The sequence below is a fragment of the Paramisgurnus dabryanus genome, chromosome 5 (assembly GCF_030506205.2).
Source record: "Paramisgurnus dabryanus chromosome 5, PD_genome_1.1, whole genome shotgun sequence".
Classification (NCBI taxonomy): domain Eukaryota; kingdom Metazoa; phylum Chordata; class Actinopteri; order Cypriniformes; family Cobitidae; genus Paramisgurnus; species Paramisgurnus dabryanus.
In genome coordinates, this window is record NC_133341.1 from 46189512 (window position 1) to 46214746 (window position 25235).

The 25235-nt window shown below is 35.9% G+C and overlaps 2 protein-coding genes across 4 annotated transcripts; one reads left to right on the forward strand and one right to left on the reverse strand.

Moving 5' to 3' along the window:
- Positions 1–1295: 1295 nt before the first annotated feature.
- Positions 1296–8483, forward strand: tagln3a (transgelin 3a). 2 transcript variants are annotated; one of them, XM_065284450.2, is made up of 5 exons: positions 1296–1454; positions 2101–2312; positions 3429–3603; positions 3761–3863; positions 5946–8483. In XM_065284450.2, exons 1-5 carry the CDS (start codon positions 1361–1363, stop codon positions 6127–6129), a joined length of 768 nt encoding a protein of 255 aa, XP_065140522.1. In that variant the 5' UTR covers positions 1296–1360; the 3' UTR covers positions 6130–8483. The 2 variants fall into 2 exon arrangements, with proteins under 2 accessions (XP_065140522.1, XP_065140523.1); XM_065284451.1 differs by lacking the exon at positions 1296–1454 and adding an exon at positions 1478–1566.
- Positions 6731–24989, reverse strand: LOC135774386 (uncharacterized). Of its 2 annotated transcripts, none has more exons than XM_065284448.2 (19): positions 24926–24989; positions 23288–23811; positions 19062–19179; positions 18860–18906; positions 18613–18729; positions 17446–17571; positions 17174–17338; positions 16974–17095; positions 16472–16787; positions 16168–16261; positions 14877–14893; positions 14072–14194; positions 13872–13997; positions 12875–13018; positions 12661–12791; positions 12173–12263; positions 9681–9810; positions 9294–9415; positions 6731–8834 (listed from the first exon to the last, which is right to left on the reverse strand). In XM_065284448.2, the coding sequence occupies exons 2-19, from the start codon at positions 23771–23773 to the stop codon at positions 8784–8786; spliced, it is 2526 nt and encodes an 841-aa protein (XP_065140520.1). In that variant the 5' UTR covers positions 23774–23811; positions 24926–24989; the 3' UTR covers positions 6731–8783. The 2 variants fall into 2 exon arrangements, with proteins under 2 accessions (XP_065140520.1, XP_065140519.1); XM_065284447.2 differs by having other exon boundaries at positions 24875–24982.
- Positions 24990–25235: the final 246 nt, after the last annotated feature.

Here is a 25235-nt window from a genome sequence, read left to right on the forward strand (position 1 = left end):
TTGTTTTAAATGGATTGTTGTTAAACAAAGTTAAACAATGGTTATTTTAGAATTAACAATGGGAAGTTAAGGATTAGTATACCAAGTTGGGGGTGGGAGGTTGTAGAGATGTTTGCTATGAATATGAAATGTAATTAAAATAAGTAATTAAGCATCAATATTTATCTTAAAATGTAAACAAAAGCTTTTTTTAAAATAGCATATAATTTTTATCACTTTATATTACTTTATAATTTTAAGTTAATTCTGTTTTAAAAAAAAAAAAACAATTTTCCACACAATTTTTACACAACTTTTTAACTAATATTTAACTAATATTTTTTAAGTTGAATTAACTCAAAATATTCAGGTAACTTACTTTTTAAAGTTGAACCAATCATTTTTTTTAACAGGCAAACATTTGTCATTGTCACAATGAACAATATAGTTTTCAGCATTTATTAAAATCATGTTACTTTATTGTGCATTGACTAATGTTAGTTTTATAACTTTAAAAATATATATTTAAAAAATGCTGAAATGAACATGAACTAAGATTAGTAATAAATGCGGTATTGTTCATTGTTGGGTCATGTATAATAATAACAACTTATGTTAACAATACAACCTCAATGTAAATTGTTACCATACATTTTTTAAAGTTAATAATCTGGTAGCAATATCATTGACTGTGTGTCTGTGTATACTGTACAGTCTATAAAGTGTCATGTTTGCGTTAGCTGTTGAGTAAACAAGGAAACACAATAGGGACAATGTTGTGCAGCCTACAACTGTTGTTTGGGTAAGAAAAGTAAAAATGTTCAAACACCTTTGCTTTGGCCAAGACTTAATGTGCATGTAAAAGCAAAAAATAATGCATGTCTGACCTCAAAGTTTTTACTATTATAGTTTTATATTATATTTATCTGTTAGATATTGAGCTCAGTCATTCTGAAATGTGCACACAGTTGTGGAGACACAAAACAGAGCCCCCACTTTATTGTGTCCATTAGCCTAAATGTTTAATGTATGCACAAATAACTGATCTAAATGTATATGGGCAAAATATGGCCATTTTTCATGTATATTGGTGTGTAGCCTAATATAGGCTATGACTTATTTTTCATGCATACAAAATGAATAGATCTTTATGGGTAATATGCACGACATATTTTTCATGCATGCACTATTAATTAATCTACTGTACTTGCAACATATGACCTAATTGTCATACGCATTAAGTCTTATGATGTCATTCAACGACCTTCTTTTATCCGCCCAACCAATGCACCTATCGGATTTGACGTACTGTAACCAGCGTGTGTTTCCCAGCCCAGCCCATCCCTCTCCTCTCCATCAGTGAAAACGCGCGAGGCTTCGGATGCTGCGATGCGTACCACCCACTGATTCTCATCTATGGTGCCAACAGACGGACATTACAGGAGAAAAACAACAAACGGACTCCATCACTGCTGGTGAGTACTGTAGATGCGTCAGTCAAATCTTTATATTAACGACGCGCTGTTGCATATGCTGCTCTTTATCGTCGGATCGTGATCAAATATAAACGAAGGTTATTGTACTAGTGTAAGAGCTTACATTAGATGCTCATATTAGTCTTTTTTGTTCTGGAGTGATTTGATGCGTGTTGCATGTCGATCCCGCGTGTGAATAAGCGCGCACTTTAGTTTTTTATAGGGTTATGCAATAAAGAACAAATGTATTAAGATATGGACTGGTTTGAAGTCCACAATGATACGTCATTGTATATAGAAGTAGTATAGGGAAGGAAAAGTGCATGAATATCTTACTGTTTAAGAGCAGGGATGCACCAATAAGATTTCGTTTAGCTGATGCCATAACAAACTTATTGAACATATTTGTAACTTGCTCTTTTATTTAAACTTTTGTCATACTAATAGATCACTGTTTTGATAAATAATTAAATAAAAAATTATTGATGCATCAAATCGTTTTCCATGCTATCATCTATGCAGAATATATCAAAAATTGCACTGTAAATTTTGGTGATCCATATATTTGGTGCATCTCTAAATGTAACACTGTAATAGAAAACAAATATATTCATGTGCTGTGATTATCTGCCCTATGAAATTTCAGATTATCAGGCCTGTGGGTCGGTGTTGATGTCTATGGCGAACAGAGGACCGAGCTATGGGCTCAGCCGTGAGGTCCAGGAGAAAATAGACCAGAAGTATGATGCTGAGTTGGAAGCTCGACTGGTGAACTGGATCCTGTTACAGTGTGGAGACGACCTGGAGCGACCAGAACCTGGCAAACAGAACTTCCAGAAATGGCTTATGAGTGGAACAGTATGTATGAAATATGAGCACAAAATAAAGCACATATGCAAATGGAAATTAAAGTTTATGACTAATCTCATAGTCTTAGATCTGAAACTATAGGCCTTTTCTATTTCCAGACACTTCTACCCAGTAAAAGGATAAAATTTTATGATTTACGTTGCTTTTCACATACAGTAAAGCATATTAAATTTCCATGCAGCAGCATCTAATAAAATAATTTTATTTCACTTTTAAATTGATGCATTAAAGAAACTACTAGGGAAGATTTAGCCTTAAAAGTGGCAAATCGCAATGTGAACTTGGACCACAAAACCAATCATAAGGGTCAATTTCTTTAAAATTAACATTTATTAATAAATAAGCTTTCCATTCATGTATGGTTTGTTAGGATAGGGCAATATTTGGCCGATATACACAACTATTTGAAAATCTGAAATCTGAGGCTGCAAAAAAATCTAAATATTCAGAAAATCGCATTTAAAGTTGTCCAAATGAAGTCCTTAGCAACACACTAATAATTTTTTATATATATTTATAGTAGGAAATTTACATAATATCTTCATGATCTTTACTTAATATTCTAATTGATAATTTTGCCCCATACTATGTATTATTGGCTATTGTTACAAAAAATACCCATGCTACTTAAACTGGTTTTGTGGTACAAGGACACATATAATGACTGCAAATTAGACCTTATTTGTGCATTATGGGTAATAAAGCAAAAAAAAAAAAAAAAATGCAAACACTTAACAATACGAAATAATAAAACCCCTGGGCACCTTTAGCACACCGTTCTCAAAGTGCTATGATTAACAAACCACAATTTAATTTTACATGCACATTCCTGATGCAGCCCATTGAAACCCAGGAGGATTTTTTCTGTTTAGTATGTTAACATAGCACTTTAAACTTTTATTTCAAAAGATCAATAAACGTTTTTCATTACATAAGACTTTTAAAATGAATAGGCCACTGCCAGGATGATGATGCATTATTGAGAATCAGACTAAGTGAACTATCAGTCAAACAAATGTCTGGCTAAAGATCTTTGTTCTGTGTGTGTTTTAGATGGAGTTTGATTGATGATGTCCTCTCTCTCTCTCTCTCTCTCTTTCACAGATTTTGTGCCGTCTCATTAACAGTCTGTACCCGAGTGGCATGGAGCCAGTTAAGAAAATAACAGAAACTAAAATGATCTTTAAACAAATGGAGAAAATCTCACAGTTCCTGCAGGCCACTGAGGAATATGGAGTTAACAGAGGAGACATATTTCAGACAGTTGATCTCTATGAAGGTACTGTAACACACGTCACTGGAAATTTGTTGTAGCGCGTGTTTGATTTTGTCAACTACAATCAGCAGTATGTTTAATAAGGTGAAAGATGCTTTGGTCAAGTTGTGTTGTGTCACATGAGTCATGTTTATCTAAGTTATTCAGTTTTGTGTTAAAGGAAAGGACATGGCTGCTGTCCAAAGAACACTCACAGCTCTGGGAAGTGAAGCTCTTACAAAAGACGACGGTCATTATCGTGGAGACAAAGACTGGTTTCATAAGTAAGCTGGACAGACCTGAATAAAATCATATACAGTGGTGTGAAAAAGTGTTGGTCCCCCTCCAGATTTCTTATGTTTTTGCATTTTTGTCACACTTTAATGTTTCAGATCACCAAACTAATTTAAATATTAATCAAAGATAACACAAGTAAACACAACATGCAGTTTTTTATTTATTAAGGGAAAACAAAATCCTAAACAACAAGGCCCTGGGTGAAAAAGTGTTTGCCCCTCTAAACCTAATAAATAGTGGGGCACCCTTAGCAGCAACAACTGTAATCAAGTGCTTCTGATAATCTTTGCAGAATTGTTGCAATTCAGCCTTATTGAAGGGTTTTCGAGCATGAACCACCTTTATAAGGTTTAAGGTAGGATTCAGGTCAGGACTTTGACTAGGCCACACAAAATTGGTTAAAAATTAATTTCGTTTTTCTTCAGCCATTCAGATGTGGACTTGCTGGTGTGTTTTGGTTCACTGTCCTGCTGCAGAACCCAAGTTCGCTGCAAAAAATTATGTGTTAATTTTTTACACATTGTGTTTGTGTCATGCCATTTAAGGCGTTATTTCATGTTAAAATAAATGAAAGGGACAACACAAGTTGTGTTAAAAACAGTGATGGGAGTAACGCGTTACAAAGTAATTCCGTTACTGTAATTCCACTACTTTTAGCGGTAACGAGCATGTAACAAAAAATAAACACATCATTTTTTGCAGTGTTTGCTTCAGCTTGAGGTCACAAACAGATGGTTGGACATTGCCCTTCTTTCAAAATGTTTTGGTAGACAGTAGAATTCATGGTTCCATTTATCAACGCAAGTCTTAAAGGTCCTGAAGCAGCAAAACAGCTCCAGACCATCACACTACCACCACCACCATATTTTACTGTTGGTATGATGTTCTTTTTCTGAAATGCTGTTACTTTTACGGCAGACTTAATGGGACGCACACCTTCCAGAAAGTTCAACTTTTGTCTCATCAGTCCACAGAGTATTTCCTCAAAAGTTTTGGGGATCATCAAGATGTTTTTTGGCAAAACTGAGACGAGCCATTATGTTATTTTTTCTCAGCAGCGTTTTTCATCTTGGAACTCTGCCATGCAGACCTTAACTGAAACAAGTGAGGCCTGTAGTTCTTTGAATGTTGTTGTGGGGTCTTTTTTACCTCTTCGGTGAGTCATCGCTTGGCTCTTGGGGTAATTTTGGTCAGCCGGCGACTCCTGGGAAGGTTAATGGCTCTTACTGTGGTTCACTGAAGTCCCAAAGCTTTAGAAATGGCTTTATAATCTTTCCAGACTGCTAGATCTCAATTACTTTCTTTTACATTTGTTTTGTGAGTTCGCATTAACATGTAATCGATAGGGAATGAGATAAAGCATATTTAGGAGAGGGCTCTGAGCTCGGAATTTGAGCCCGGACCCAGAGTACTCCCCTCTATTTAAATGTTATAAATGAATCTAGATGAGAGTGAGGTGATGGGGTGGAGGAGGGATGCTGCAAAAATCTGTCACGGGACAGAGGTGAGGGACTGCTATTTATAGGCACCTCTTTGCACTGATTGTTTGGATCACATGACCATGCTCCTCCCGAACTTAGTTAAATAAACTTAATTTCTGAATATGTTTGGATCTCGACATGATGTGTAGCTTTTAAGGATCTTTTGGTCTACTTCACTTTGTCAGGCAGGTCCTATTTAAATAATTTCTTGATTACAAACAGGTGTGGCAATAATCAGACCTGGGTGTGGCTAAAAAATTGAACTCAGGTGTGATAAACCACAGTTATGTTTTACCAGGGGGGCAAACACTTTTTCACACAGGGCCATGTAGTTTTGAATTTTGTTTTCCCTTAATAATAAAACCCTTCATTTAAAAAACTGCATGTTGTGGTCACTTGTGTTAACGTTGACTAATATTTACATTTGTTTGATGATCTGAAACATTAAAGTGTGACAAATATGCAATAACATAAGAAATCTGGAGGGGGGCCCAACACTTTTTCACACAACTGTACAACCCTATAATCAATATACATTTTCTAATGCAGTGTTATATCACTATAACTTTGTGTTTAAATGTCTTTTAGGAAAGCTAAGGGACACAAGAGGGAGTTTTCAGAGGAGCAGCTGCGTCAGGGCAGGACTTTAATCGGTTTGCAGATGGGAAGCAATCGCGGAGCGTCTCAGTCCGGTATGGTGGGTTACGGCACCCCCCGCCAGATTATGCGGTACGATTCTCCTCGACAAAATGGAGAGGAAAACAATCCCTAAATACTCCATTCAGCTATGATTTAAAATTAAACTGTCAAATGTAATATTTCAGGTAAAGAAGCAATGTGTGCATGTGTGTATATGGTGGACAGTGCAACCGCTTACACCAAGCCTATAGGTTTACATATATTATTGTTATTCTCTTACCCACAATGCACCGGTAATCCCAGTCAGCAGTGGATCAAGGCCAAATACTCTGAGATTCACTGCTAATATTAAAGGGCACCTATTATGCAAAATCCAATTTTTGCAAGGTGGACATAAATGTGTATTGGCAGTGTGTGAACACAACCCCATACAATGAAAATTTTTTTTTTTTAATCCCGTTATACCGAAGCAGTCTCATTAGACATGCCATTTTGAGTCTCTTGTAAATGTGACGTCACACTGATAAAGCCCCTCCCACAGCCACTTTACCATAGTTTCCGCCCTCAGCGAGTTGTACACTGTCTCTTTCAAGAGTGTGATACTATTGTTTCAGACTGTATTCACAGGAATCAGATCTTATTTAAATGAAAGTGCTCACTGTCTCTTTTTGAAAGGAAGCAAGGAGCTGTAGCTCATTTGCATTTAAAGGTACAGACACACACAAAAAAACAAATTTTTGCTCCCACCCAAATAGGGGCATTTTGGCCATGCAATAATAAATGATCTGTGAGGTATTTTGAGTTAAAACTTCACAAACACAATCTGGGCACACCTGAGACTTTTCTTACATCTTGTGAAAATGGGCATAATAGGTGCCCTTTAAATGTATCACTTTAAAACTCTTTGTTAAAAACGCGAATTTCTCTGAACGTGTAGTTCTTTAAGGATGGTAAGCTAAGAAAAAGGCTTTTCTTTAAGGATCTTTAGCCCAGTATGCTGTAGAAATGTTTAAAGGGATAGTTCACCCAAAAATGAAAATTCGTTCATCATTTACTCACTCTCAGGTTGTTACAAATCTGTATACATTTATTTGTTCTGATGAACACGAAAGACGACATTTTGAGAAATGTTTGTAACCAAACCGTTCGTGGACACCATTTACTTCCATAGTATTCTTTTTTCTTACTAGGGTCCATGAATGGTTTGGTTACAAATATTCCTCGAAATGTCTTCATTTGTGTTTATCAGAGCAAAGAAATTGATATAAATAAGTAAATGATGACATAATTTTCATTTTTGGGTGAACTAACCCTTTAATAGAAAAGTCTTTTTGATCTAAAAGCCATCTTTAACCAATCAGTATCTTTTGGAGTGTCATGTTACTATTTAAATTGAATTGTAAATGTAAGTTGTTTATGGTTGACTTGATACTGTATTATCAAATATACACTAATTACTGTAACAGAATGCACACATGACACAAATATTGTCTCTTCACCAAATATCGATGTAGTGCATATTTTTTCTGATGTCACTGAATTGAACTGATGTGATATAGGAGTGTTGCTGTATAATCACTGTACAAAATCAATTGTGGTATTTATTTAGTGTCAATTAAATGCATCTATTTTTAAACTATTTATGGATATACTAACGTACGTAAAGTTATTTAAATGTGCTTCTAAATCATACATTATAAAACATTATTGTTATATACTTTTGACTAACACATACTATACTGTCACAGGTTACACATACTTTTCAGTTTAGATGACCGTGATGAGATGAAATTTAGTTTTAAATGTACCTTTTTTCTTTTCATTTTTTCATTAGTTTCAGTTGTTTGTTTCATGTAAAATTACTGAAGGTGTACATTTCTGGATGCAAAAACATGCATTTTGACAATACAGTTTGGTTGCATTTGAATGGATGAGCAGTTTTAATAGAAAGCAACTAAACAATACAGCATAGTAAAAAACATTGTTATATTTGTAACACTTTACAATAAGGTTTATTGTTAACATTAGTGAATGCATTAGCTAACATGAAGTAACAATGAGCAATATAGTTTTTCAGCATTTATTCTTTTTTGTTGATTTTAGTTAATGCCCATATAATTGTTCATGTTAGTTCATTGTGCATTTTGATTTACATTTTGTTTTTTACAAAAAAAAAAAAGTATATTTCATGTTAGCTAATGCATTTACTACTGTTAAAAATTCAACCTCATTATAAAGTGCTACCGTTATTTCTGACCCTTTACAGCCGCCTTGAACTTCAAGGCAAAGAATAAAAAATAAAATCTCAATGACTTTCAAAGTAGGCCAGAAACATAAAAATGTGGTCAATTTAAATTTGATGTAAGCAAAAAAATGGTAGGAAATGTTATGATGTCACACCGACACAGCTGTGACTTCACAGACCCTGATTAAGAGTCTTGCATTACTTGATATGGTAATCTGTCCATATTAAGGTGATAAAAAACATGCATACTGTGATACACGGATGAGAGTAAACAAACATACCTGACATCACAAATACTATTTTTACAATTTTTTTACAAACTCAAGTTTATTTCAAGAGCTTACGGTCACAAACTCATTCAGATATACTTGTACAGTTTCATCTTCTTCACTGATTCACATCCAAACATCACCATGTCTTCATGATCTGTTTCACAATCAAAATGCTTCATAAACAAACATTTAAATGGTAACCATACAGAAGTAAAACCAAATAAAAAAAAACAAATGACAAATCAAAGTACAATGTCTTGCTTCTGTTACTCAGTCCTCCGGAGGACTGTCAGTCTGCTCCACCACTTCACCACATTTGACCTGGAAATCAAATCAAGATGTGTTCATCCATATAGCTAAGAGATTTCACCAAGATCTGCTACATTAAATTTTTTTTTCATTTGTATAAAACAGCTGAATTATAGTATGAACTATGTACATGATTCCTGATGTTCATGTAACTCAAATGGCAGAGCATTACATCAGCAACATAAAAGTCATGGGTTTGATACACATACTGATATAATGTATAAACTGACTGGGGTTCTAACTATACAAAGGTTTATCCAAATGGGTGAAGTGTCCCTTTAAGTGATCAAGGGTTTTGGGCATTTCGTCCATGTTAAGAACAAACAAAAACTTCATTACAAAATCCACTAGGGGGCATACTCCGACAATCGTATCCGAATGTCGTGTGCAGTGGAAAGGCGGTTTAAGACTTAAACGCAGCTGTAGATTACTGCAAACCATTTTAACTCTACTGTAACTATATTCGATTACCTTAAGGTTGTTATAATGCTCCAGGGTTTTGCAGTGCTCTGATTTGGCTTTATTCTCATCACTGTAGAATACATTACACAGCTTGCAGAAGAAACCCGCAACTGGGATGACATAGTTCACACCTGAAATAAAGTGAAGAAGTTTGTTTTAGGATGCTTTTCAGTTTTCCTTTAGCAATGTTGTCTGCTTACATCTATGTCATTGGCCATACAATCTATACAGTCACAGGTAAACACATTTCTTACGTAGTGTTAATAACCGTTAAAATGTTTTAAAATCATCTGGTGTTTATTTAAATAAAAGCAAAAATCTCTTACAGGAAGGGACAATGGACGAAAAGGGGGAGAGTCCATCAATTTAATAAAGAAAACTAAATAGGTGACTTACCCACACAATGATCAGGTTGGTAAGGACCCAGAGGGGTTTTGTCTTGCTGATCAGTATCTTCTGAACCTTTATCTTCACACACAGGATCTCCACACACCCCTTCACAATCTGGTACAGAGCTGTGATCATTCTACAAACACAAAATACAGTAATTCAATATATTAATATTGTTTATTATTACACGACGCTCTGGAATACTTGGTTCTGATTAGCCAGTGGCGACATTCTGAGATTTGTTATCCCCAGACAACTACCAACTAAAACTAATAAAACAACCCTAAGTCAGCCTGAAATGGTGCAGTTTAAAATGTTCAAATATTCTATTATTATACAAATCATTCAATATAAGAATACATTATTTACAAAATACTGTAAATAAAATTTTATTTACAAGCGATTAAGCCAAATTCATGTTTACCAAGGAGGATTAGGGCCCAGATAAAATACAACATCTCAAGGTTAAAGTTATTATAATGCGAAATTTACCTAGTAGATTTTTTTTTTAAATCCAAAAGTAAAATTACGGGAATAAAGTCGTAATATTTTGAGAATAAAGAGATGTTTTAATTTTTAATTTTAGATTAAATACAAAAATTAAAAGAAGGAAATATGCAAATTTTCCAGCTCCCTTAGAGTTAAAAACATTTGATTCTTACAGTTTTGGAATCCATTCAGCTGGTCTCTGGATCTGGCACTACCACTTTTAGCATAGCTTAAAATAATCAATTTAAATCTTATTAGACCATTAGCATCGCCCCTAAAAATAACCAAAGAGTTTGGATATTTTTCCTATTTAAAACTTAACTCTTCTGTAGCAGAAGTGGAAAGTAACGAATTACATTTACTCACGTTACTGTAATTGAGTAGTTTTTTTGTGTATTTTTACTTTTTTGAGTAGTTTTTAAAATCTGTATTTTTACTTTTACTTAAGTATGTTTTGTTTAAAGTATTGTACTTCGCTACATTTTAAATCCTATCCGTTACTGAGTAAAAAAATATTTTAAAAAGCAAGGTGATAAAGACGCGCAACGGATGTAAATGGGCGGGGCCCGGGGAACGCGCAAAAAGAACCATGGAGACGGACGAGACAGGCGCGAACTAATGCAGACCCGCCTCAGTTCAAATCTTATGAAAGAAACCCCTGGTCATATTTAAGCGACCACTTTCCACTGACGCGAAGCGAGTGTTTCATTTCTATGAAAGGTAGGATTCATGCTCTTAAGTACAAAATTGCACGACGCGTTTTTAATACCATGCGCATTATCTTCCGAGGTCTAGCAGCTTCGCGTCAAGTCAAACACAACTTCAAAACATCCTCGAGACTGTGCAGGTCATTAGACATTGCAGAGAGAGAGAGAGAGAGAGCGAGAGAGAGAGAGCGCGCGCGCGAGAGAGAGAAGAATAAAGGTCATCAGGTACCCAGGTCAGGGAAGTAAGAAGATAATAAACGTGTCAAATGTATATAGACATGGCACTCATCTCATTATATGCTCATTTAAACTAGATATATAGTTTATTAAAGTAATGTATGTTACCAGCAATACATCAATTACAACCTTACTATAGTGATTGTATTTACCAGCTGCTGACCACCTTCAAAAGTGCATAACTCACCTGTAAAAATCATTAAACAATTCCATAAATGTTTCTTACTTTAAAAAAGCTTTTTATTTTATTAACTTTTGTTATTGCAGTTTAATTGTAAAGATGTTCCTACAATTAAAAACAACTAGTTTGAGATGTATATTCCCTTGTCGTTTTTTAACTATACTAGAATCCTCCACCTCTTCCCGCTGTAAAAAAACTTACTTAGTATGACTTACTTTTTACTTTTACTTGAGTAGATTTTTAGACAAGTAACTTTACTTTTACTTAAGTAAAATATTATTAAAGTAACTTTACTTTTACTTGAGTACAATATTTTAGTACTTTTTCCACCTCTATTCTGTAGTTACATCGTGTACTAAGACCAACGGAAAATTAAAAGTTGCAATTTTCTAGGCAGATATGGCTAGGAACTACACTCTCATTCTGGCGTAATAATCAAGGACTTTGCTGCTGTAACATGGCTGCAGGAGGCACAATGATATTACGCAGCAGCCGAAATTAGTCCCCTTATTATATTTTAATGGCAGGGGACTATTTGGGACCCTACGTAATATCAATGCGCCTAGAAAAATCCTAGAAAATCACAACTTTAAATTTTCTGTGGGTCTTAGTATACAATGTAACTACAGAAGAGTCAAGTTTTAAATAGGAAAATATCGAAACTCTTTGGTTATTTTTTAGGCGCGATGCTAATGGTCTTGTCAGATTCAATGGATTATGCTAAGCTATGCTAAGACCCGGAGATCAGCTTGAATGGATTCCAAAGAATCAAATGTTTAACTCTAGGGGAGCTGGAAAATGAGCATATTTTAAAAAAAGTAGAGTGTCCCTTTAAAGCTGTAAATGTTGTAATTGTGATGTTCATTTGTATCACTCTTGTTTACCTGGTCTTTTTCTGTCTTGTCTGTGCTTTGTTCAGGTTCCTTTGAGTCCGTTTTAAATTCTTTCTTCTCATATTCTGGATCAAGTTGTCTCCTACATCAACAACAGAGCAAAAACTGTAGATATCTCATGAAACATGAAAAACAAACCTTGAAAAATAACGTTCTGGAAACCAAAAACTAACGTTAGGGGATGGTCAGGAATATTTGGCTTGCATGGAAATCCAGGATTTATTCATATTCTACATTAAACAATGTATTTTTTATTCTGGCTACTTATATAAATTTCGGGCTACCAAAAATTGAAGAATTTTGCGAGCCCTGACATCCAGGCACTTTATACACAAGGTTATGTTTCGTTTAGTTTGTTTCACTTAAAGCCCCTAGTGGTTCAGCTCTTGTACTTTTGAACACAATATCAATTTCATGTATGTTTTAACTTTTTCAACACTCCACTAAAATGAGTGAATTAATCGGCAACAATCACCTACCATCGAATCAGAGAGTCTCCTTTCCTGCACATACTAATCTTCAGCACCGAACCCAAAAATCTGCATGGTCTGCAGGCGTAATGCGCAACCATCTTTTCAGCTGCCTCTGCCATTTCAAACTGCAAGTAACTCTGTGAAAAAAAGCAGTGCGGAGAAAAAACATCAGGTGGAGCTCCGAATATTAATATATGTGCGCAAATATATGTATACATACCGTTCCCAGTTTCTTGTTTAGAAAGAAGCCTGTAAGTTTTCCAAAGGGCTCTGCCAGTTTAAAGAGAAACTTGTGTGTATATCTCAGCCGCGTCTCTCTCTTGGTAGGAAGAAAGCTGATGAAAACAGATCTCCCGCTAGGGCTCTAAAACAAAGTGTGTGGAGGTTTAACCATCGCTGTTATTTTAATTATATCAGTTTACAACAAGGTTTCAAAACTGACAGCCATCTAGTGGCAATAGCTTGTCAAAATTAGCTTTGCTAACATAGTATACAGTTAGCTTGTATGTTTTAAAAGAACTGGAATCTATTGATCCATATTTTTTATTCCATTTGTTTAAAAAAAATTATCGGTAGTATTTAACATAGTTATCATTATAATTATCTGTGATTAAGGCAAGGCAAGCTTATTTGTATAGCACATTTCATACACAGAGGTCATTCAAAGTGCTTTAAATAGAAATGAGAAAACAAGAAATCAAAGATACATGAATTTAAAATATCAATAAAAAGAAAATAAATTAGATTTGAATAAAAACTGTTTAAATGTGTGAAAAGGAATAAAACAGGAATAAAAGTATAAAACCGTTAAAAATAAGAATAAAATCAAGAGAAATAAAAATAATAAAATTTATTTAAATAAAAATCAGATTAGACTTTCGTTAGGACATTTTCCTTTATTGTACTGTCCATTTTGCATGAGTTCTCCGTTTTTTTTTATACATTTTAGGGTTGCGCGATGGCTTGCAGATTAAACTGATAAAATATATTTTTTGTTAGTAAGCGTTTTATTTTTTTACTTTAATTGTTCATTTACATTATATGATTTATTTAAATTCAATATTTTTTTTCAACTCACGAGCACCCTGTAATTACCCTTTCGAATCAGCCGGGGTACTCCAGTTTGGAACACCCCGATCTAACATTGTTATGTAACAATCACACTATGAGTGCTAAAAAATGGCTTCAAATGTTAAAGAGATCCCTGTGTAAAGTACCTCTATCGTCTTCATGGTGAAAGACATATAAACAGACACAGGTCTCCCACACAACTTTGCTTTGCGTTTTCTGTAGAATTGCACCATTTCTTGAGCTTTCTCATCCGTTTCAAGTTCAATTACAGCCTACAGGAACACATAAGAATTAGTAAAAAAATAGTTCGAATGAACTTAAATCAGCAAAGACACATGTGACTGACCTCCTGTCTGTATACTGATACAGTGTGTTTCACTATGGTGCCAAAGGGTGCACATAAACTGGAGAGATCCTTCAACAAGTTATGTTTTTTTCGGACAGGCCACACCACCACCACTTTACCTTCCTGTGAAAGTGCAAATCAAAACAGACATGACAGGAACCTTTCATTCATTTCTGTTGAAAGTCAAAGCTGATCTTAGTCTGACCCTAAACAGAACACAAATATTTCTACATTTTAACATTTGAGTTGTTTGAATTGATTTCCTTGTGGCCTACACCACCAGCTAGTAGGCATTGGCTGCGTCCAAAATCGCCCTATATACTGTAGTATGAATATGCATAGTATGAATGAATTCGGGCATACTACATCCATCAGATTGAGACATCCTTTGACATACAGTACGTCATCTCGTCATAACAACAAGTTAGTTGTTAACTGAAATGACATTAAACAAGTGCAATGTAACCACAAGGCACAGCTGTTGTAATATTTGTATTTGCTTTTGGACATTTTTGAATAAAACAATCACTCTACTTTTTCTTTGGTTGGATAACTACTCTCCCGAGTGTCCTGTGTCCATCTAAAAAACACTTTGAGATCTTGCCGGAAGTAGTAGGTCATCTTTCGCCTACTGTTTTTGTAATACTATAGTATGAATTCAGACATACCACTAGTAGGGTACCGCCTACTGCTTTTCGACTACTATATAGTATGGATGGAGGCGGTTTCGGACACAGCCATTGCCTTTTCTTGTAGTGTCATGCTGGAAAATTGTGAGGTATTAAATGAGAGTGGTGATACTGACCTGTGGATGAAATTTATCTAGAAAAAAAAAACAATAAAAAAGTATTACTGACACAGATTAGTGCACTGTGGGAAAAATATGAATTTGTTCATGTAGCTCAAATGGTAGGGCATTGCGCTATCAGTTCAAAGTTTATGGGTTTGATTCCCAGGAAACACATATACTGATAAAATATTCACCTTAAAAAAAACTTTTGGATAATAACGTCGGTCAAATGCATACATTTAAATTATCTAATTCACTGCCTATATACACATTTATTAGTTAAGATAACATGAAAACATTTCTAAAACAGTAACTGTAAAAAAATAGTTCATTTATTTTAGTTTTTCCATTATAAACTAAGTAAGGATACTGTGCAAGATGGATGCTTTGCTAATATCATGAGTTCTGATATGACCTCTTTAAAGGATTGGTCCATTTTCTTAAAAAAAATCCAGATAATTTACTCACCAGCATGTCATTCAAAATGTTGATGTCTTTCTTTGTTCAGTCGAGAGGAAATTATGTTTTTTAAGGAAAACATTCCAGGATTTCTCTCATTTTAATGGACTTTAATGGACCCCAACACTTTACAGTTTTAATGCAGTTTAAAATTGCAGTTTCAAAGGACTCTAAACGATCCCAAACGAGGCATAAGGGTCTTATCTAGCGAAACGATTGTAATTTTTGGCAAGACAAATAAAAAATATACACTTTTAAACCACAACTTCTCTTTTTCCTCCTGCTGTGTGACGAGCCAGCGCGATCCTCACGTAATAGCGTAATGACATTGAAAGGTCACGTGTTACATATAAAAAAACGCATATTTGCGGACCATTTTAAACATTAACTGACACAAAGACATTAATAAGTATCATTCGACATACAACAATGTCGGAATTTTTGTCATTTTTCTCCACACTTGTAAACGCTGGAGCGTAGTTTCGATACGTCATCGGTGACCTCTTGACGTGATGACGTATTACATGAGGTGGCGCTGACGCATCACACGACCAGAGGAAGACGAGAAGTTGTGGTTTAAAAGTGCATATTTTCAATCGTTTCCCTAGATGAGACGATTATGACTCGTTTGGGATCATTTAGAGTTCTTTGAAACTGCAAATTTGTTGTGTTGGGGTCCATTAAAGTCCTGCAATATTTTCCTCAAAAAACTGAATTTCTTCTCAACTGAACAAAGAAAGACATCGACATTTTGGATGACATGATGGTGAGTAAATTATCTGGATTTTTTTTAAGAAAAAGGAATAATACTTTAATGGATTTGGGCAGAGCTGTTTATTTGATATACCTAAAGCCGTTTCACCCGTTGTGCTGTCCAGCTCATCTAATGTTACAAAATCTTCAATGTTTTCAGGAAATTCTGCATCTTCCTGCCAATCATCCTGAAAATACAAATATATAAAAACATGCTTAGTCACTGCGTCAAAATCAATGCCATCCTTTAAAAAATAAAATCTTTAGCTTGAAGTAATTCGTTGATCTATTCTGATCTCACAAATGTGAATGATGCATCCATATATGCTTTAATATAAGGAGTGCAGTGCAAGCAAAAATACAAGTAAACTTTGCGTGTGTTAACACGTTAAACAAACCTGTCGATCATCTGGATGATCATCTAAAGCTCTTTCTCTGTAATCCTCTCGGTCTTCCTGAGCAGCAGCAGGCTCCTCCTCCCCCATCTTAGTCTCCTCCTCCTCTGCTTGTGTCATGATGTCATCTGTTGCATCATCAAGAAGCCCAGGTTCATCTTCCATCTGAATCCCCTCTTCATCCTCCTCTTCATGTTTCTCAGGGGGGTCCATGTTGTCCTGGTTGGAGCTGTTGGTTTTCTCCTTGTTGATGGACGATTCGTCTCTCGGTTTACTGCTGGTGTCACCTTTCCTGGATGGATGCTCTGGGCTGTCCTCTCTGCAAAAACACTTTATTTAGTTTCGAAGAAACATTCTTGTTCAGGTGCATGCTAAAACCATGCCAAATTTGGCCAGCATTCACCATAGGAACTGAGTGAATGCAGAGCATTTGATGTTACTTTACAAATATACAACAAGTGATTTATTGTCAAGCATTCCTGTAGTTGAAAAACCAGTCTCTTACCGCAGGCTTGTCACGTGGGCCATGTAAACCTTGACGGTCCTGCCTTGAATCCTCAGAGGGTTGCTGTGGTAATACTTCACCATGATATCTGCATCTCGCCAGTTTACCATCTCAATCAAGGCCTAAACGTGCACAAAAACCTTTTAACATTTTAAAAAACAAAGTTACATTTCGACAGTTCCTCCATGTGGTTACTCTACCTTACAGTCTGTGAATTTCGACTGCCGCACTTCGCCGAACATGTCTGCGAGCTTCAAGACCTCGGCCTCAACATCTCCAGAAGGCAAACGTGAGAAGCAAACTACTGAAGGCACGGTCGAATGTTTGGCTCGTTTTTGCGAAGGCTCTTCAAACCAGGGTGGCGACTGTCAATCAGAAACATCCAAAAGCTGTCTACGAAACCCACTGTAATGCTGGAAAAGCTGATGCCAATCTGACTCTTTGGAATGTGATGGGTAAGGTTAGTACTCACATGGATGCCATCCACTGTAGGTGATAAGTACAGGGTGACTCGATTCTCCTTGACAAAGGCAGGTTTCATTTGATAGTGTCTGACCATGTTTTGAGCCTCCTTCTGAGAAGCAAACTCCAAAAATCCCTGTAATCCACCACATAGCATTAACAGAGGTAATATCCACGAAAATCCCCAAAGGGTTTCATCATTAATAGAGTAGTTTTTGCTCCTTGTTTTTAATCCCCATTTAACCAAAGCAGTCTCATTAGACATGCCATTTTGATTCTCTTATCAATGTGAGGTCACATTGATAAAGGCCCGCCCACTCAAAGTCCTGCATTACCATAGTTTCCACCCTCAGCGAGTTATATTCTGTCCACTACATACTATTGTCTCAGACTGTATTAATCAGATGTGTTTTAAGTAAAAAGCACACTGTCTGTTTGTAAGCCAGAAAACGGCCCAATCTTAAAAACTGAGGCTTATGACATCACAGGCATCTAACTGCCCCTCCACTTTAAAATAATTGGTTACATTTTTTGAGTGGCAGCAAAGTCAGCCAATCAGTACTGAGATTTCAAGTTAAGCCAGTAGGGGGAGCCAAATAGGTGCAAAACCACTTGTTTAAAATCCCCCACCCTAATAGAGCTATCTGAGAGAGGTTTTAGGAAGCTTCTAAGGCATTACAGACCCAAACAAAAAAAATGTGTCTACATGTCACATCACAGAACAAGGATAAATACCCCATTCAATCATTCTATGTCACCTTTAAAGGTACACACATTAAAACGGCGTGTTTTTGCTCCCACCCAAATAGGGGCATTTAGGTCATGCTATAATAGATGATCTGTGGTGTATTTTGAGCTAAAACTTCGCAGACACATTCTAGACACACCTGAGACTTATATTATATCTTTTGAAAAAGGCCATAGTAGGTGCCATTTAATATAATTCCGACTATGTTTGGCTGGAAAAATAAAGTCATATACACATAGGATAATATAAGGGTGAGTAAAATATGGGCTAATAAAATTTTTTGGGTAAAATACCCCTTTTATCCCCTCTTTTCATGGGTTCTTATAAATTTAAGATTTTTCTTCGTTTGTGGAACAAAACATGTCAGGATGTTACAGATGGTTTCATTATTCAGCATTACTTTTACATCTCTTTCTGGTGTTTTATTACCTTTGCAGGGAACACCAAGTGTTTTACTACTGTGCCAAACGGCTTGCTGAGCTCTAAAAGTTCCTCCAGGGACACAGCGCCCATATGAAACTTGGCGACTACCACTTTGGTGCTGGGCTAAGGATAAATAATAATGATAAAAAAATATATAGCAAAGCGCTTGCATTTGAATTTGATTGCACAAATAATAGACATTAAAGCAGCAGCACAGTTATATATTATACATAAATTCAGTAGTCTAAATTACCTTCGGAGGGTATGGATGGTCTATTGTAGTGGACATCGAGGTGTCACCTTAAACAGACACACAAAACAATATTTGCTCAATGTGTTCTAAATTATTTGCAATGCTGTAATTGTAAAAAGTTTCTGGACTTTGATGATGTACACATTTTTTAAATGTAGCTACAAACAGGAACTTTTATTGGTGTGGATGAAAAGTTGTGTACCTGGTATGGGGTTAGAGCTGTATGGTCTTTTATGAGGCAGGGAAGAACGCGAACTTCGCCAAGACGACTTCGAATCACGCGATTTGTGACGGTAACCCAAAAGATGTTCTTTCCATGTCTGTAAAGTCAAGAATGCAAAACAAGTGTGATAAATGAATTATAACACAGTTCACGTGTTTACATGCATCTTTTTCTCATGATGATCGAATCACATATCGGAATACACCATCCCTTTCAATACGAAATTTGCATTGGTAAACATAATCAAAGCTTCAAAAACACAGGAAGAATGGGACCTTTAAGAGTAAACCCTTCCCTGCCAATGACAAGTTTTTCCGGCAATCTGTATTTCCACATTATCCACAAGGTGGCGCTCTTACCCAACTTATAAACCCCGAAGTATCCCCTTAGGGCAAACAGTTCAAACTCCGTGTATGTTTTGATCATCGCTCTGAATCTGATCTCTGTCAAAAGTCCTTTACAAAAACGCAATTATCTGATATTTTTGATATTTGAGAGGTAATAAAAAGAGAACAAATAAAGGTAGGATGAAACGGCTGGCAACTTAAAAAAAACGCTGCCGGGGAAAGAGTTAAGGTGTTTACATAAAGGCTTTTCAATCAGACTGAGCCATCAATCCGATTACTTACAGATGAGTTCACTTAGAAGAGAACTAAACTGATATAAAAATTTCACATTGATTTTTACATGACCTTACTCAGTCAATAATAAAGATATCAAGATTATATTACCACAGAATGTTTTTTTTTTACATTTTATACACTAAATAAGTTATGGTAAGCTAAAAAAAGAGCTATAGTTTTTTTTGTGGTTTACTGTTTTCTTACATAAAATCATCCTACACTGTAAAAAAATAAAGATTTGCTTGTTCAACTTAAAAAAGTATGTTAGGTTGCATTTAAATTTTAAACTGAAATTGTGTAAAAATGTTGTGTAAAGTAATATTTTTAAGTTGAAATAACTCAAAATTTTAAGGCACTTAAATTTTACAAAAATATGTTTTTAAGTTGAACAAGCAAATCTTTATTTTTTACAGTGTAGGATGATTTTATGTAAGAAAACAGTAAACCACAAAAAAAACTATAGCTCTTTTTTTAGCTTACCATAACTTTTTTAGTGTATAAAATGTAAAAAAAAACATTCTGTGGTAATATAATCTTGATATCTTTATTATTGACTGAGTAAGGTCATGTAAAAACTAGATAGTAAAGTTTGAAGACAAACTTTATGTTGGCTTGAGAAAGCGTAGCCTGAACGTTTAAAACGGTTTGACATAAGTTTAGTTTAGTAGGCTATCTGGCTGTTAGTATGTTTAAGTATGAAGGTAGCATGATTTACCATGAAGCTAGCATGATGTTAGCATGATTAGCATGAAGCTAGCATGATGCTAGCATGATTAGCATGAAGCTAGCATGATGCTAGCATGATTAGCATGAAGCTAGCATGATTAGCATGAAGTTAACATGATTAACATGAAGCTAGCATGATGCTAGCATGATTAGCATGAAGCTAGCATGATACTAGCATGATTTGCATGAAGCTAGCATGATGCTAGCATGATTAGCATGAAGCTAGCATGATTAGCATGAAGCTAGCTTGATGCTAGCATGATTAGCATGAAGCTAGCATGATGCTAGCATGATTAGCATGAAGCTAGCATGATGTTAGCATGATTAGCATGAAGCTAGCATGATGCTAGCATGATTAGCATGAAGCTAGCATGATGCTAGCATGATTAGCATGAAGCTAACATGATGTTAGCATGATTAGCATGAAGCTAGCATGATGCTAGCATGATTAGCATGAAGCTAGCATGATGTTAGCATGATTAGCATGATGCTAGCATGATTAGCATGAAGCTAGCATGATGCTAGCATGATTAGCATGAAGCTAGCATGATGTTAGCATGATTAGCATGAAGCTAGCATGATGCTAGCATGATTAGCATGAAGCTAGCATGATGCTAGCATGATTAGCATGAAGCTAACATGATGTTAGCATGATTAGCATGAAGCTAGCATGATGCTAGCATGATTAGCATGAAGCTAGCATGATGTTAGCATGATTAGCATGAAGCTAGCATGATGCTAGCATGATTAGCATGAAGCTAGCATGATGCTAGCATGATTAGCATGAAGCTAGCATGATGTTAGCATGATTAGCATGAAGCTAGCATGATGCTAGCATGATGCTAGCATGATGCTAGCATGATTAGCATGAAGCTAGCATGATGCCAGCATGATTAGCATGAAGCTAGCATGATGTTAGCATGATTAGCATGAAGTTAGCATGATTAGCATGAAGCTAGCATGATGTTAGCATGATTAGCATGAAGCTAGCATGAAGTTAGCATGATTAGCATGAAGCTAGCATGATTAGCATGAAGCTAGCATGAAGCTAGCATGATTAGCAGGAAGCTAGCATGAAGCTAACATTTATTGCGTTGCTAGGGTACTAAGTTTGGTTGCTAGGGAGAAAATTGGAATCCCATAATGATCACCCTTCAAGCCACAAGTAAAACGGTCCAACCCCCGTGTCTCTACAATGTTCTGATGCGGAGATATAAGGCTTTGTTTATTCCGTTACTAGGGTACTAAGTTTGGTTGCTAGGGAGAAAATTGGCATCCCATAATGATCACACTTCAAGCCACAAGTAAAACGGTCCAACCTCCGTGTCTCTACAATGTTCTGATGCGGAGATATAAGGCTTTGTTTATTCCGTTGCTAGGGTACTAAGTTTGGTTGCTAGGGAGAAAATTGGCATCCCATAATGATCACACTTCAAGCCACAAGTAAAACGGTCCAACCCCCGTGTCTCTATGATGTGCTGAAGCGGAGATATAAGGCTTTGTTTATTCCGTTGCTAGGGTACTAAGTTTGGTTGCTAGGGAGAAAATTGCCATCCCATAATGATTACACTTCAAGCCACAAGTAAAACGGTCCAACCCCTGTGTCTCTACGATGTTCAGATCCAGAGATATAAGGCTTTGTTTATTATGTTGCTAGGGTCTTCATATTTTGTTGCTAGGGGCGTGGCTTAATACCTCAATAAGAATCCTAAAAGACTGATTGGATGCCTGAGTAAAATGAGCCCACCCCTATGTCTCTATGACACTCTGGTGCAAAGATATCCATCTGGGCTTTTTATAATGGTAGTCTATGGGAGATGTTGCTAGGGTACCCAAAATTGTTGCTAGGGGCGTGGCTTAATAGCTCTGGGGTGATCCTAAGAGACTGATTGGATGCTTGAGTAAAATGAGCCCACCCCCATGTCTCTAAGACACTCTAAAGTGAAGATATTCCATCTGGGACGCTTTTATTCCCTTTTATGGGCATGTTTCCTGCCCCATTATAAGTCAATGGGAAATTTTGGGGGCCTCTTACACCCCAGGGGTACAGCTTACACCCCATTGTGAGGTATGTTCTTACACAGCCTGTCAGCCTCCTTAAATGTGGTAAGCCAAAAGTTTCTACAAGTTTCTCACTCGCAGCTATGACCCGTCAAAGTTTGTCTCAATGTTAAGTCAATGGAAATTTTGGGGTGTTTCAGCGCCCCGTTTAGGAATTCGGAAGGTCCCATCAGTTAGAAAAGATATAGCAACTCGAGTCAGATCAGACCGAAGGTCTGTCCAAAGTTTGATGGCTGTAGCTTGAAAGCTCTAGGACGAGTTAGAGTTAGAAATTTTAGTCTCGGAAAAAGAATAATAATAATAAGTTTAAGTGCAACAACAGTATGTTGGCTTTCTCAAGCCAACATAATCAATGTGAAATCAGACTTTCACGCTCTGAATCTCATCATTAGATTATGAAACTGAGATATTTAGCTTTTATAGATTTTAAATGACATGGGCATTTGGTAAATTGTGCATCAGGAGAATTATATATAAATTTAGCAAGATGTAATACTATTTTTAAAAGTAACACCATTAATCTTCGACTTAACTTGCCTGGGATGATATTTTACATTTCAATGTTTCATTATTGCTTTAACATGTAAAATATAGCAGTCCTGCTCACTGGTAGGCACAAGGAAGTATCTAAGCCAGCCAGTATATATGGTATAGCAGAAAATCTACTGGTTTCACATTTCTAGCATAACATTTTATATACCACTAACTGCATAACTATGTTTATATGTTTTACAATCAGTGTAGGCTATAACATGACAATTATATAATTTCATTTTCTTAATTTTCTCTCACTACCTTTATTGAATTCAGCACACACTTGCACTGGGAGCACTCATGTGGGAAAACTGTGGGGTCGACCACCTCCGTCTCCACAGCAACATCATCCCCACTTTGTTTTTCACGGGAAGACCTGTGTCTCGAGTCTCTTCTTCCTCCGGTGGACCGATGGCCCTCCTCTTTCCCGTGATGCTCATGATCGTGGCTGCCAGGGCGTCTTGAGCTGGATGACAGGGGGCTTTTTCGCTTCTCAGGTGTGTCCTGCTTCTCCTGTGAAGTTCTGGGCTTGTGTCTATGTTCAGTATCTGTGGTTGCCGCTGTCTTATTGGCCCGCTTTCCCTTGAGCTCCATAATTAGATAAGGAAGAGTCTCCACGCTGATCTCACTTTCTGGAATCTTGGCGAGGGCGTCCACATCTTCCGGTGAGAGGCCGAGCGTGGCGTACAGACTCTGAGTGCTGATCGGTTCTGTTTCGCCTGCATCCTCACTAGCCAATGACTCCATAATGCGTTAAAAGGTAGCCAACGAAGTCAAACGACTGTCTACATTTTAACAGTCAGGACAGACAAGGGAGATCAGATATTTGATTATTCATGCGATAAACAATAAAACAATAGTATTGAGCAGTTATGAGTGAAATTGCCTTAACCAAAGGCCTGGTAAGAGATAAAAAACTATCTATAAATGACACACAAGGCAAAACACACATACATTTTTTAAGTATAATATAATAATGTGTACTTGATAGGTTACAACATCATACATATAAATAAACCAATGAGTGTAGATGATAAAACAAAGAGACATTTTATCATGTTAAGTTTTAAATGCATTTCATGTCAATACATTATTTAAATATAATTTATATAGAGATACAAATATCACCATTATCACACAATTTAACATTATTCATAGCTTATCATTATTAACATTAATATTTTATTATTAATACTATTATAATTTGTAATATTTATAGAGAACCAGTGAGAATGTATTTTAAACAAATACACATTTTATCATGTTAAGTTTTGATTGCATTTCACGTCATCAACACATAAAAAACAATATTCAAAAAGAACACAACAACAAATATTACCATTATCATATAATTTAATATAATTATTAGTTTAGCTTTAACATTATTTTACTACTACTACTCATAATAATAATAACCATAATTATTTGTAATATCTAAAACGTGTAAAGACTTGTTTATTGAATTAGATTAATATACATTGCTTTAAAACCCCCTGAGAAATCATACATTTCCATATCATTCGTTATTATGCTTTACAGAAACATACATTTCTTATATTTAAACGCTTTGCATAAACCATTAGAATTTGCTCGTAATCTCCTGACTACAGCTAACCTTAGCTATGGTGTTTGACAAATGCATCTTCACACACAGCCTCTTTATGATCTTTATAACCTGATAAACGCGATATGCACATGAAATGTGATAAATAACAACGGGTAACTTCGCAAGGGTGGTTTTATGACTCTCGCTCTGTCGATGTTCACACTTGTAATGCATAAACTGAGGGAAGACATTGCAGAATAACTCTCACATAAAGAAATTAAATAAACAGTTGTGATAATTACCAAAATGTCCATGAATTAAAGCTTGTATCAATGTATAAACACTGACGGTACCTTCGGGTTTCTTCCTTTGTGATGTTTGTGCTCGTGTCGCATTTAGGTGGAGTAGAGATTACAGCGCCACCTGCTGCTCTGGATGAGCAAAGGAAAACAGTGGTATGGCAAGCCGTTTTATCATTTAATCACCTCGCTGAAATGCGTTAAAATTATCTAAGACTCGAGTAAACTTGTAATTAGTTTAAAGTTCAAATTCCATGAAAATTAAAAACATGAATAAACATGACTTAAGTTAACCAGTATCTGTCCCAGAGGTCATGTGTCTTTTCCAGAGACTTTTGTCTTCTACTCAGTGCTTATCCCAGAC